Source organism: Apostichopus japonicus, chromosome 12, assembly GCF_037975245.1.
Source record: "Apostichopus japonicus isolate 1M-3 chromosome 12, ASM3797524v1, whole genome shotgun sequence".
In the NCBI taxonomy this organism is placed as follows: Eukaryota; Metazoa; Echinodermata; class Holothuroidea; order Aspidochirotida; family Stichopodidae; genus Apostichopus; species Apostichopus japonicus.
In genome coordinates, this window is record NC_092572.1 from 19391358 (window position 1) to 19405183 (window position 13826).

The window sequence follows — 13826 nt, forward strand, 5'->3', positions numbered from 1 at the left end:
GGTAGTACTTCTTTGCCACTTTGTCTTGTCTCGTCTTGTGCTTGAATAATATTTTAATAGGATAACTTTTGCAACACAGTAATATGAAATATTATTACACACAGGCAAACACCATTTTGTTTTATTTAACCAAGTCTGTGATTATCTTGGCACGAACTAGTCACGCAAAAGTGCAAGTTGAAAGCGAAGCAAGCATGAGAAACATGCATCTTTGGATGGTAGAAAAAATAATTCACTATCGTTCAAGATGACTTTTTATCAACTTTTACAATTTCGTGATGAAAACCTTGTGTGTGCTTTCAAAGCAACAAAGGTATTGAACTATTTCATACCTGTATTGGGAATAATTAAGGAATAACATCATTTCTAAAGCTGTGGGGACATTTTTTTGTTGCAAAATCTACGCAGAACAACATGCATTGTTTAGAACTGTAATAATTTGTATATTAAATTTACTAAGGTATTGGATACTACTTATTAACAGCGTAGTAAAATAATTCCCTGACAGGCCGACATTTAGCAGTTAAGTGGCCGTATTAAATCCACGGTTACTAGCAATGCTATGTTATTTAAAAAATGTGTCACGAAAACAGCAGCGCAGATCAAACTAGATGTGTATAGCGGCTCGCTAAGAGATATTTATTAAGAACAAAGTTAGCCAAGAAAACAGATGGGCAAGAATATCAACCCAGTTTAACTGATCCACTCTCAAGACCAAGCCACTTGCATCGAGATTGTGTAAATTGTATTGCCACGAGATAAGCATATATGATCTACCATTGCACTTGTTAGTAATCAGTAGGTCAACACAGGGCAACCATTTGAACAATTCTAACCTCATTCTCTAATATCAATCCCCATATTCACGAAGCTATGGTGTATTTTATTAGCAGGGCATACTGTCACGTACGGGGCCAGGCTAAATGCGAGAAGTATACGCGAAAAATGAGTTAAGTCGAACCGAGGGGTTACTCTCCATTTTATTATATTCCGTTTTGTGTCTGCATCCAATCACCGCCTTTCCTCTCTGCCCCTTTTTTCTTACCAAGTGCAAAATATATATTTAATGTATTCATAAAATACAAAGGCAAGCAGACTGATTGTACGACAAGAGCTGTTACACGGATACAACCTGTAGATACACAGAACTCGCACCACTTACCTCAACAATTGGAGGTAGAGCGGAAACAGTGGCGATGGAAGATGGTTGAATCGGGAAGGGAGCGGTTCGGGAGTCTGGAATCGAGAATCTTCGAGGGGTTGTGGCATTAAGTGTTTCGTAGGCAATAGGCCTGTGAAGGCTTGAAAGGAAAAGTTCCTCGACACCATGCGTCACCATGGGTTTGTGCGTACCGCAGGAAGATTTGTTTTGGCTACAATATATCTTGCCGGAAATGACACTTGCATAGAATTTTAACTTTTGTAAGCTATTCTTTACGCTGACTCACTGTTAAACCTTGAAGTAATGTTGCAATACTTTGTACTACTACTGCTACTGCTACTGCTACTGCTACTGCTACTACTGCTACTACTACTACTGCTACTGCTACTGCTACTGCTACTACTACTACTACTACTGCTACTTCTACTACTACCACTACTACCACTACTACCACTACTACCACTACTACCACTTCTACCACTACTACCACCACCACCACTACTACTACTACTACTACTAATACTACTACTACTACAACTAATAATAAAAATACTACTACTGCTACTGCTACTACTACTAATACTACTACTGCTACTGCAACTACTACTACTACCACCACCATTACCACTACCACTACTACTACTACCACTACTACTTCTACTACTACTACTACTACTACTATTACTACTGCTGCTACTACTACTACTACTACATCTACTACTACTACCACCACCACTATCACTACTACTACTACCATCACCACTATCACTATCACCACCACCACACCACCACCACTACTACTTCTACCACCACCACCAACACCACTACCACTGCTACCTCTACTACTATTTTGCATACGTGCCTGTAGATCTGGTGCAATATATATCTTTCAACTTGTCGCGTTTTTACTTTTTCCAATCGGCAAAACATGTAATGGCAAAACACAATTTCAATATGGGAAGCTGTGAGTTTTAGTAGGGGAGTGGGTTGGTCGGTATTGTTTGATAGGGTTTCAGGGTGTTTGCAGTCGGGATTCGTATTATTAAGCTTTGTTTTGCTTTTGTTTACTCTCCTTAATTCCTTAGTTCAATGTTTATCTGTTTCTGACTTGACTTTTTCAGTTTTTAGGAAGTGAATGTCTTCAACAAGAACCTCCGCTTTATTTTTAATAGTTTTACTTCCCTTTACTTTCATTGCTGTTCATGTTTTTTAATATATTTTGTGCAACGTGTACTATTTAATGTCGTAGAAAAAAAAGTAAACGAACCAACCATTAATAGAACGTATTAATTATCATAAGTAAGCGTTGAACAAACACCAAGATTCCCATCTACATATAACACTACATGTATAACACTACATATACATATACATTTTTTGTTTTAAATATTTTGTGCAAATTCCACTATTTAATGTTGTAGAAAAAAAGAAGTAAACGAACCAACCATTAATAGAACGTATTAATTATCATAAGTAAGCGTTGAACAAACACCAAGATTCCCATCTACACATAACACTACATGTATAACACTGCATATACATATACATGTTTTTTTTAATATTTTGTGCAACTTGCACTATTTAATGTTGTAGAAAAAAAGAAGTAAACGAACCAACCATTAATAGAACGTATTAATTATCATAAGTAAGCGTTGAACAAACACCAAGATTCCCATCTACACATAACACTACATGTATAACACTACATATACATATACATGTTTTTTTTAATATTTTGTGCAACTTGCACTATTTAATGTCGTAGAAAAAAGAAGTAAACGAACCAACCATTAATAGAACGTATTAATTATCATAAGTAAGCGTTGAACAAACACCAAGATTCCCATCTACATAAAACACTACATATATAACACTACATATACATGTTTTTTTTTTAATATTTTGTGCAACTTGCACTATTTAATGTCGTAGAAAAAAGAAGTAAACGAACCAACCATTAATAGAACGTATTAATTATCATAAGTAAGCGTTGAACAAACACCAAGATTCCCATCTACATATAACACTACATATATAACACTACATATACATGTTTTTTTTTTAATATTTTGTGCAACTTGCACTATTTAATGTCGTAGAAAAAAGAAGTAAACGAACCAACCATTAATAGAACGTATTAATTATCATAAGTAAGCGTTGAACAAACACCAAGATTCCCATCTACATATAACACTACATATATAACACTACATATACATGTTTTTTTTAAAAATATTTTGTGCAACTTGCACTATTTAATGTTTTAGAAAAAAAAAGAAGTAAACGAACCAACCATTAATAGAACGTAATAATTATCATAAGTAAGCGTTGAACAAACACCAAGATTCCCATCTACATATAACACTACATATATAACACTACATATACATGTTTTTTTTAAAAATATTTTGTGCAACTTGCACTATTTAATGTTGTAGAAAAAAAGAAGTAAACGAACCAACCATTAATAGAACGTATTAATTATCATAAGTAAGCGTTGAACAAACACCAAGATTCCCATCTACATATAACACTACATGTATAACACTACATATACATATATAACACTAATTAATTAACCATTTCCATTTGAAGTGACGAGATGTAATAAGTTGCCATTTCAATATTTCCACCAAAATTTGTTGAAATAACGAACTAAGTAATGATCTAACAGAGAATTGTTAAATTACCAACTCTTGTTCATAAGTAAACATTTTAACATTCCGCCGAAAATTGTTGAAATGTACTAGATGTGACGTAAGAAATAAGGTTCAGAAAAAAATCGTCATCATTTTAACATTTTGAATAAAATTAAATTGTTGAAATGACAATTAAACTGTAATAAGTTATCATTTCAATATTTTCAGGAAACTATCTAATTGATCAATTGGAAAGAAATTAACATTTTAATACTTTGCTGATATACGTTGAAAATAACAAAAAAATGAACATTCGAAATCATTTCAACATTGTTCAGAAAATTGTTACGTTGCTTAATCGGAAAGAATTCAGAACTTAATTCCGATACATAGAGATAAAGTGGAAAATTCAGCTCGGGCACTCGTCACATTTTAACATATGTATCTTATGCCCTGGTCTTATGGTAGAAACTTCGGTGTCTAGCCCAATCCTTGCTTCTGAGCTCTAACCTTCGATTATTTGTGATAAATATATTTTGAAAATTAAAGTCTGCGCCAATCATTCCTCACTTTGCGAAAAGTTGGCCTTCATTACTTTTGTTTTACGTGTGTAAGCGAGGCCGATCACGGTAAACGTAGAGTTCGGAAGGGTACACAAATATACTATGTACAACACTGGGAACCTTACGTAACATATATTAATCAAAGTACTTCCTTGTAACACTTCGTGGCCAACCCAACAAGCCTTCTCAAACAGCGAGCAAGGGCTCGCCGACAGCGAACATGCACGAGTGAAGATAAAAATTAACTATTATTACAAAAATAAAGGGCCTATATAATCGTGTTAGCATTTTGGATAAAAATGAAGGATAAAGGTTAAGGCTGAGAGTTAACTTTACAATTGAGTACAGTCGTTTGTTATTTCATTAAAAATATAGTGAAAAAATATATATAGTTCTCCCCTTGGTAAAATAAATCGTCCTCGATTGAAACATTTCCCTTAAAAAAATTCCTTTTTTTCCAGAATGTTCATATTGGCCTATGCTATCACAACTTGACCACAAGTAACTATACTATATATCATTTCCTAAGTAACAATACCTGTCTAAGTAACAATAACAATACCTATCCAAGTAACAATATGTACAATAAGTAACAACAACAATACCCATCGAAGTAACAATACTATATAACAAGTAACTAAGTAACAATACTCTAGATCATAAGTTGTCCTGAATCGATGTAACAAACTTCAAATTCACCCCGTTGCATTGTGCATAGTGTTGGTGTTCTCTGTGTATAACGTTCAATGATATGCCATTGAAATGTAAAACGATACCTTGTAGGCCATGTAGTATCCAAGTAAAGTTTTCGCAGCTACATGATTGATACCAAGTCTACCACAATATATCACAATGAAAGGTCGCAGCCTGTTAAAAGATTCACATTAACGAATGGAATATGAATCCACTTCTCAGTTTAACATGAGAGTCACAACAAAAAATTAATTTATTTTAATACATAACTGAGCATTAAAGCATTAAACTGTCTTCTTATGTAACAATTTAAAGGGAAGGGTTCGTTGGTTATCTGAATATGTGTTAGTATATACAAGATTCTACTCTTCGCTGCAATTCATATCGATTACTTCCGCTGGTTCGGTTGTTCTTTTTTTGAATTGGCGTTTGTCTACATTTCAACTCATGTAGGCTGATATGTTTTGAGCAAATCTTCTTGTAAATCAACTCTTCCTGCTTTTTTCAAAGCATTTCCGAGTTCGACATAAGTTCCAGCGCTTCCTCTTTTCCGTTTCCACACAAGTAGCATTTGGTATATCTTCTCCTGGAGAGTTGGATGATTCGTATGTTCGAGATTTTCGAGTTGTCCTTCGGTCAACTTAAGTTTCCTTCCAACAACCTTCCAGCATTTGCCAATATTTTCTGATAAGTCCTTTGAAAACGAAATATATGAGAAAAGTATACTCCTATTAAGACATTGTTTATGTTCTGGATAACGATCGTTACTAAAAAAAAATCTTATGTGATCCTAATTATTTCTTAATTAAAACCACAAACCCCTTCGGTTTGCGCAGCAACGAACCTATCGTAGAAACATTTCAATCTGTTTGAATGACAATAAACCGCCAGCATGCTGCTCTGATTCTGACAGAGACTTTTGACATGACGTAATATGCTCTCGCGGCACCCGTGAAAGCGGATAGGCATGATGGTCTAGCAATATGATGTCTGGCTGAAAGACCCTCCCCTGTCTTGAAAAGTAGAGATGTTTAGAGTCCGGTATCTTTCGGGGTACATCGATCAGCAGATTAAGCAGGAGAGCAAAGACGATCTACTGGGCCATCTCTGTGGGATAAGAAGTACTCTCTTCGCAGACGACAACATGTAGAGAATACGCTGTGCATCAGGCAGAGTGCAGGTCAGGAGAGAGGAAGCTAACAGTTCATCTCAAATGTCTGAAACATTGTGTGAACATCGCCTGTGGATGACATGTCCCGTGGCATAAGGCCTAAGGATGCGTCGGGAGGAGGTTCCAAAACGTTGATATCAGTGTAACTGTGACTGAGTGTGAACCCAGGTTTATTCCTCTCAACTTAAAACTCCATAAAAAACGCAGATGTTTTAGTTCAAAATAATAAATAAATTTTGAACAAAGAGGCAATGGATGGAGACCCGGAATTGTGTTCGTAGGTAGCAGCGCAAAGCACTTTTACGAATATTGCAGGTTAGGCTGATGGAAGAAAAGGCACGATTTGAGCAAAAACCGTTGAGAATGGAGTGAAATCATATAAGTAAGAAATAACTTACAATAATGATACTGAAGACAAGTACGCGATAAACTCTCGGTTTGGTTTACGGTTTCGCGTTATCTTTCTCGAGAAGGCCTAATTGGATAATACTTAATAAATTACAATATATTAAGCTTAATTTATAGCAACGGTTAAACTGTTACCTGAAGAGACTCTTCACTAACAACACTGTCTTCGGTTTGTACAATTGCTGATGGAAGGTCCTCGTGTGTATCTCCTGCAGTAGCAATGTTCTCGCCTGTATGATTTGATACTTCATCTGCAGACGTCACCTGCGCATGGTGAAAGGAAGGAACAACTATACCAGGATCGTTTATTCAGATAACAGAAGCAGGCGCGTATCCAGGGGGCGTTGAGGCGCCCCCCAAGTAAGAAAAAGAGGAGAGAAAGAAAGAGAGAAGAAAAAAAGGAGGAAAAGAGGGGGGGGGGGAGGAGGAAGAAGAGGAAGGAAGGGAAAAGAAAAGAAGACATACACAGATATACACAGGGTAGCCTGTGGCGGATCGAGGATTTTGGAAAGGGCGTGCGCCTCACCCTACCCCTTTCACAGACAACTCCAGTTTTTGACGTTTCCATTTTTCCTCTCTCACTAATGTATATATATATATATATATATATATATATATATATATATATATATATATATATATATATATATATATACACATTCAATCACACACACACATGCGTGACTACAAAGGTTCTTTTGCTTTCAGCAAGGAACCGAAAGATCAATAATTTTAAATCGATTAATGTTTGTTTCAAGTTTTCATTTAGTGATTATTCAATTCTATGTTGAATTATACATGTAGTACATTATGCAGCATTTATTTAAGATAGGCTAAGATAAACACATTCAATTTGTAAGATAAACCTACAACTTTCCAATAATAATGATAACGGCTGGTCCATCATCAGAGCTTCACTGAATAAAAATAAAGATACATTTTATCTGAGGGTGGTTATGTAGCACAGCTATTTCAACCAATGTCAATTATATTAAACCATTTCCACTATTGTAATTAATATTGGAACAAAGAATAAAAAGTATGACACTATCATTCTAATGATGGTTTCCAACTTATTCATTAAACTGCCATGGAAAAGGAGTTTAGTTCATATACATATTACCAATTCTGTTTTTGAAATTCTGATTCATAACTTTATAATTACATACTGATTTTATCATCGCAGACTGTCTGATATAGAGAAGATACTCAATACAATTCAGGGAGGTCCACTAGTTTACGGTATTCGGTAACTGGCGTGTTTTCGAGTTTAACCCCTCTGTGGAGGACAGCAGTCGCCTGGTGGGCTCTAGTTTGGAAGGCTGTACCCCGGGGAGTGTGGTGCCAGGTCTGGCATAGCCAATCTTCTTAAATTTTTAACGCCATGGTCTCCTGTTTACTTTTCAAGATTTGCTTATTTATCTGTCAAAAGTTACTGTCTGTTTTCCATACCCTTATTCAATTTTAAGAATATTTTGATAATGTTATCGGTTTTCATATAAACGTTTTCTCTACCTTCGTACAGCTCAAACTGAATCACATCACTACACACTCGATCAATCAATCTTGACTGTTGAATTGGTATATCTGACTGACTTGAGACTGACAAAACTATTAATAAATATCATACCATACGATATGCTGATGTACAGGAATTCAGCTCAAAGTATTACTAACATATGTTCTCCATCACGGTATCGTTCTATATTGGATTTCTGATTCGGTCATACTTGCTCGAGAACTATGAAATGGTCAATAATGTAAATGATGTAAACATCAGGATAAGAAAACCCAATTAATATTCCTAGCTGTAACTATGATGGTAGCTAATCACAAATGCATGTCTGTCATTGTTGTGTTATTAATGTTATCTATATCACTTTGAAAGGTGACATTTACAGATAACTAAAAAAAAATGTTGTTACGGAACTGTACACTGTAAGCAATGCTTAATGAGAGTTTGAGGTTTCTTAACTTTGCTTATTTATTGACATAATTGATTCATATATTTTTTTCTCACATCAATCAAGTCAGGTACACTAGCTCTCATTTCAAATATTTCAGATATTAGTTATTACAGTTACAATCTTTGTTATATCCTTACCTTGACTAAGCATATTTTCGGTCCTTAATGACTCTGTCAATTGTTGGTGAAGAACACTACAAGATGTCTCAATATGATATTTGTTCCTCCATGAAATGAGCAGTTGTGAGATCGCTTCCGTCCGACAAGTAGAACGGATTTTCTGGATATTGAACAGTTTTACCTCCCGCCTGTTTCTAACCACTCATTATTGATATCTTCCTCACATGTACAAAGGTCTTAATTTTTCAGTCCAAGATTTCTACCTACATCTTCCATTCTTCCGAAAGGTTTTCCTGACAAATCCTGTAACAAATTTTAAGGAGGCTATACTTACCGAGTATAACTTCAAGATATATCAGGTCTCCAATTAGGACCCCAGTATTATATCAAATCCTGTAACAGGGTATCATGTATTTTCAGTATTTTATGAGGAAAAAAGCTGCACAAACTGATATGCCTCGATACACAATCATTTATGTATCTTATTAACCAGCTGCAATAGAAGATATATTATAACTGCTCCAACTTTACCCTTAAAGTGACATCTTTTACCTGTCTAGATTCATTACATCTTGTCTGCTGTGACAATTGGACATCCCTTGTCAGTGATAATGAGAGACTCGATGAGTGGGATGCTGCCAGTCTCTGCAATGAGATATGAAGTAAGTTTGTTTATGATAACATTACTAAAGTTTTCGAACAAAGTGTACGACCAAATTTAATAGCCATTTTTATAAACAGTCTGATATATTATCTTGGTTTTAAGGCATCTCATACCAAACGTTTCTTTTAAGAAATATGCTTTCAAATAATAAATCGACTGAATTTTACCATCATATTGGTATCTGTGTCTGCAGATGTAGATTCATTGTGTCTGTTCTTCGAGGGTTGGACATTCACCAATTGTGCAGAACTGCCTGAGTGGGATGCTGCCAACACTTTCTGCAATCAAGTGTGTTATATTGAGTCACATGCAATTGTTCGAGATATATTTACAAAATATCTAGGAAAATCTAGGATGAAAAGCACTTTACAAAATTCACTTGTGTAAAGTGCCTGGTACGCTTAGAATGAATAGTAACTATTAAAAAGCTAATTTATAAGGGTCATATTATACTGCTGTAAACCTATTAAAACGGTACCACTGTTTAAAACAGATGCTCGCACAATCTAGCAGTTTGGAGAAACAGCTTAGACTACTTTAAACGCACAAAATAAGCATATTTGCAACATTTTATTTCAAGGTAAGCCCACCATTAAACATTCAGGGACAAAAGCAAGAATGTATGTAAAGATTAAAGGACAAGCATTACATTTAAACAAAGAGGCATACTGGAAATTTAAAAAATGGTTAACTGCCACGACCGAACAGGATAGGTTAGGAATGATCATTAAATCTCTTGAAAATTACTAACAGTGGGCTAAAGTCTAGGCTGAAGGCTCTACTGTAACTTAGTGCTAGACTCAAGTGTGGTTGTGGTATGACGTGAGAAATATCATTTCATTATTGTATTTATAATATGAGACATTTACTTATATTGGACAAATGCAGCCTAAAACAGCTCTATATTATCAAAATATTGATATGTTGTTTAAATTGCATAAGAACGACATCAGAGTTTCATGCAAATCATCCTCAAGGTGACAAGAGTGACGTACGTTTTACCAATGGTCAACTAAACAGCATGCTGAAATCGATAAGGACAAGTGTAGGTTACATAACTATTTACAAACCTTGTATGGGACTCGCAATTCAATTGTTTCCTTTTGAGTAGCTTTGAAGAAAAACGTACAATCTTCTTCTCCAACTTTATCAAAGCAAAACGGGCACGAATATTCTATGGATGAAGCTATTTCCAGGAATGGAATTTCCTGCAACAATGGAAAAATGATAATTCTCTACCAAGTGCATGTTTCTTTTTTTAGGGCATATTACATGCAATACCAAGACTGACATAGCTTTTAATCAAAACGTTAAATGTTACGCGCAAGACAAAATCGTCTACAATGTTGTCGGTAAGTGTATATAGCTACTCTTGTCGTAAGGAATTATCGTCCACGACAAAATCGACAAGATTTTGAGTTGTCGTGCAAAGTTGAGAACTGTTCAACTTCTGTCACGATTTCCACCGGATTGTTTAGCGACCAGTGACTACAATATGGCTGAATTTAGCGACTCGAGGCCGTTAAGAAATGTGCGATAAAAGACGATGGGCTGAAGGGAGGTATGAATATTCATAAGTTTTATTAAGAGTACTTGTGACCAAGATAACATGATAACAGACTTAAGTTTTATTCTTGACCATTCTTTACGGTCAAGTGTAAATAACTGTAAATCTATATATATATAAATATATATATATATATATATATATATATATTGTAATTGTCAGTGTGGGTTAATTTTTTTGAACTGTGACCTTTTGACAGTGAGCAATTGCGAATGATGATCGCAATTATATTGCTTTGAAATCGCTTTAATTTCCTATTCTCCTTTTTATTCCTTGTGTTAAAGAGGCTATGTATGTGACCTCTTTGTAGGCAATAATTTCAAAATTACATGATGGTCTAAAATTAATTCATATGTGGATCCACCTTCATAGGTATAAGGACCCTTCGTGTAGGTCAAATATAATTTGAGGTCACCAGAATTTGCAGTGTGAAACCTTGTAAATAAACATTGTCTCTAAAAGTAACCCTTGAATAATGTTCTCAAAAAATGTAAGGAACCCCTATGCCTGTTTGCTTGCTAGCGTGCACTGGCAATCACTCCGCCAGATTTCCTGAAGTATCTATCACCTGTAGCAGATAGTGAAATATTGGATGCTGATTGGGTTAAAAGAAGATAACATATTTTAATGCTATTATGCAATAACAGTTACAATTTTTCATAAGGATATACAAACTTGAAGATTACGATACGGATTTTGATACGGATACCCGTAAGATGCCTTTGTCTCTGGCACATGTATCTCATTACCTCAAGACTTCCATGCCACAACCATATTACATCAAATGCACATATATATCGCATATTTATCGAAAATGGTGTCGTGTAAATGACAAGTTGTGCAAATGGAACAATTTCTCTGTACGTGATGAATCGTGCGCGACTTAAGACAACCGATTTTCACGCTGCAATTCCGGGCTTCTTGTGATATGCTCTACTTTGTGCGTCAAATTGCTCACGATTGAGTTTCTACGAAAAGTCTATTCACATATTTTTTTTCTTCATACTTTTGTTGCGCACGACTGTCGTGCACAACAAAACGTGATGAAATTCGTGTCGTTTAAATGCACCTTAATGTATGTTTCTCTTCCTCAAGACCAACAACTATGGTTTTGGAACAAGAGCCTATCACACACTATGGTTGCTTGCTTAGTGGAATATCAAAGTGTTGTATGTCTTCACACAATATAATAATAATTATACCCACATGTACCAGCTATTAACCAATAACTCTATTCCAAGTTTGGATATAATCTGATTTAGGGTTGAGGAGTTATCGCAATTTTGGTCCCTCCCAGAAAATAAAATTGTGCACTTAAATTGTCCCAAATATTTGGGCCAAGCAAAGGGGCTCTAAAATATGCTTGCTCCCCATAATTGAACTCCAAAACATGTTGGCCCAAAATTTCCCAAAAATATTGAACCTCACAAATTCCGGCCCAAACAATGTGTCTAAATATGCCTATTAGGTGGAAAAAGAATTGAGCCCACACGGCGCGAAGAATGGGCACGAAATTCTTTGGTCTCAGACAGCTCCAAAAGATTTAGACCTACAAATACCCACTATTACCAACCAACTACTGTATACCAAGTTTGGCTACAATCAGTCATGCGGTTGCGAATGTAATTATGGTGGACCCAGAAAATAATGGTCCTACAAAATTGGGCTCAAAGAATGTGTCTCAAAGTGCATTTGCGGTGGAAACAAAATTTTGACCCACTCCGCCCATAAATGGGGCAGGAATATTTTTGGGTCCAGATTGTCCCCCCAAAATTAGGTCTACATGTACCAGTCATTAACCAACAACTGTATGCCAAGTTTGATTACAATCTAACTCAACGTTGCAGAATTATTGCAATGTAAAGATGTTTACGTTTAACCTATAACCTCATTATACATTTAAATGACAACCAATTTTGATATTGTGATATATGTAAGAACATTTGAATACAGGTTAACAAGTGACCGATGCTACCATAATTAACACAAATATTCCTATATCAGCAATGGGGCTCTCCTACATTCTAGCCGAGGGTGTAGTTACATAGGTCTTACTATTAATCAATTACTGAATCAAAGTAGGACAAATCATGTGAGAGCGGGGTGCTAACAAGCATGCGAATGTTACGGATGAGTTTGTATGCACATGTGCTGGATGAATGACTGAAACTTGTGCAATATCACCGAACGAAAATATGGTTAAGAAAGCACTAGTTAAAGTGCTAAAACATCATTTCTACAAATGTTCCAACGATCTCATCATATTTCTTAATACTTGCGAACAAGCTTATGGTAGTCAACTCATACTACCACTACATTGGATTCTTAAAGCTATAATGTCCGACAAGAACCTAATTACCTTTGGGTTTGTGTCTTCAGTGCATTTCCAAGACTTTGGCCGTATCTTGTTAAGTAATATTTTCAAAGGTAATTGTCCCTCTTTGTAAAAGACGAATGGGTTTTCTTGCAAGATTTTCATATCATTCTTCTCTATTATCTTGAAGGAAAAATCAAACAATATTCTGAAAAACTCATAAAGAGAAGCAGCATATGCATGTGAGAAGATATTACAATCTGAATGTCTAGATATGGTGTTTATGGATATATTTCTTTTTCATTACATTCCTACACAATGAGATGGACAAATGTTTATCATTGTTTGTGTATCATTGCTAGTCAAGGATGAGTCATATTTGGAACAGGGACTAGTTCCAAGACCATGGGGAAAAAATGTAATATGCAAGAATTAAGAATTTATTAACAATCTCTATTACATTTCGCATACTCACCTCTCAGATGTACGTATCAAACGTGCAATTCTACCAATAACCATAGACAAATAGGACATGGTCAACAATCCCTGTTAGTTCCGA

General features: G+C 35.4%; 1 protein-coding gene across 3 annotated transcripts in view; it reads right to left on the reverse strand.

Annotated features, from left to right (window-relative positions):
- Nucleotides 1-8501: 8501 nt before the first annotated feature.
- The window catches only part of LOC139978049 (uncharacterized), a 294882-nt gene continuing 289557 nt past the window's right edge, over nucleotides 8502-13826 (reverse strand). For 2 of the 3 annotated variants that reach the window (XM_071987998.1, XM_071987997.1), the window contains 5 exons: nucleotides 13313-13450; nucleotides 10457-10594; nucleotides 9554-9664; nucleotides 9275-9367; nucleotides 8502-9025 (listed from right to left, as the gene is read on the reverse strand). In XM_071987998.1, the coding sequence (XP_071844099.1) occupies nucleotides 8960-9025; nucleotides 9275-9367; nucleotides 9554-9664; nucleotides 10457-10594; nucleotides 13313-13450 (546 nt within the window). In that variant the 3' untranslated portion in view covers nucleotides 8502-8959. The remainder of the gene's footprint in view (nucleotides 9026-9274; nucleotides 9368-9553; nucleotides 9665-10456; nucleotides 10595-13312; nucleotides 13451-13826) is intronic. The other variant, XM_071987999.1, reaches the window with a different exon arrangement.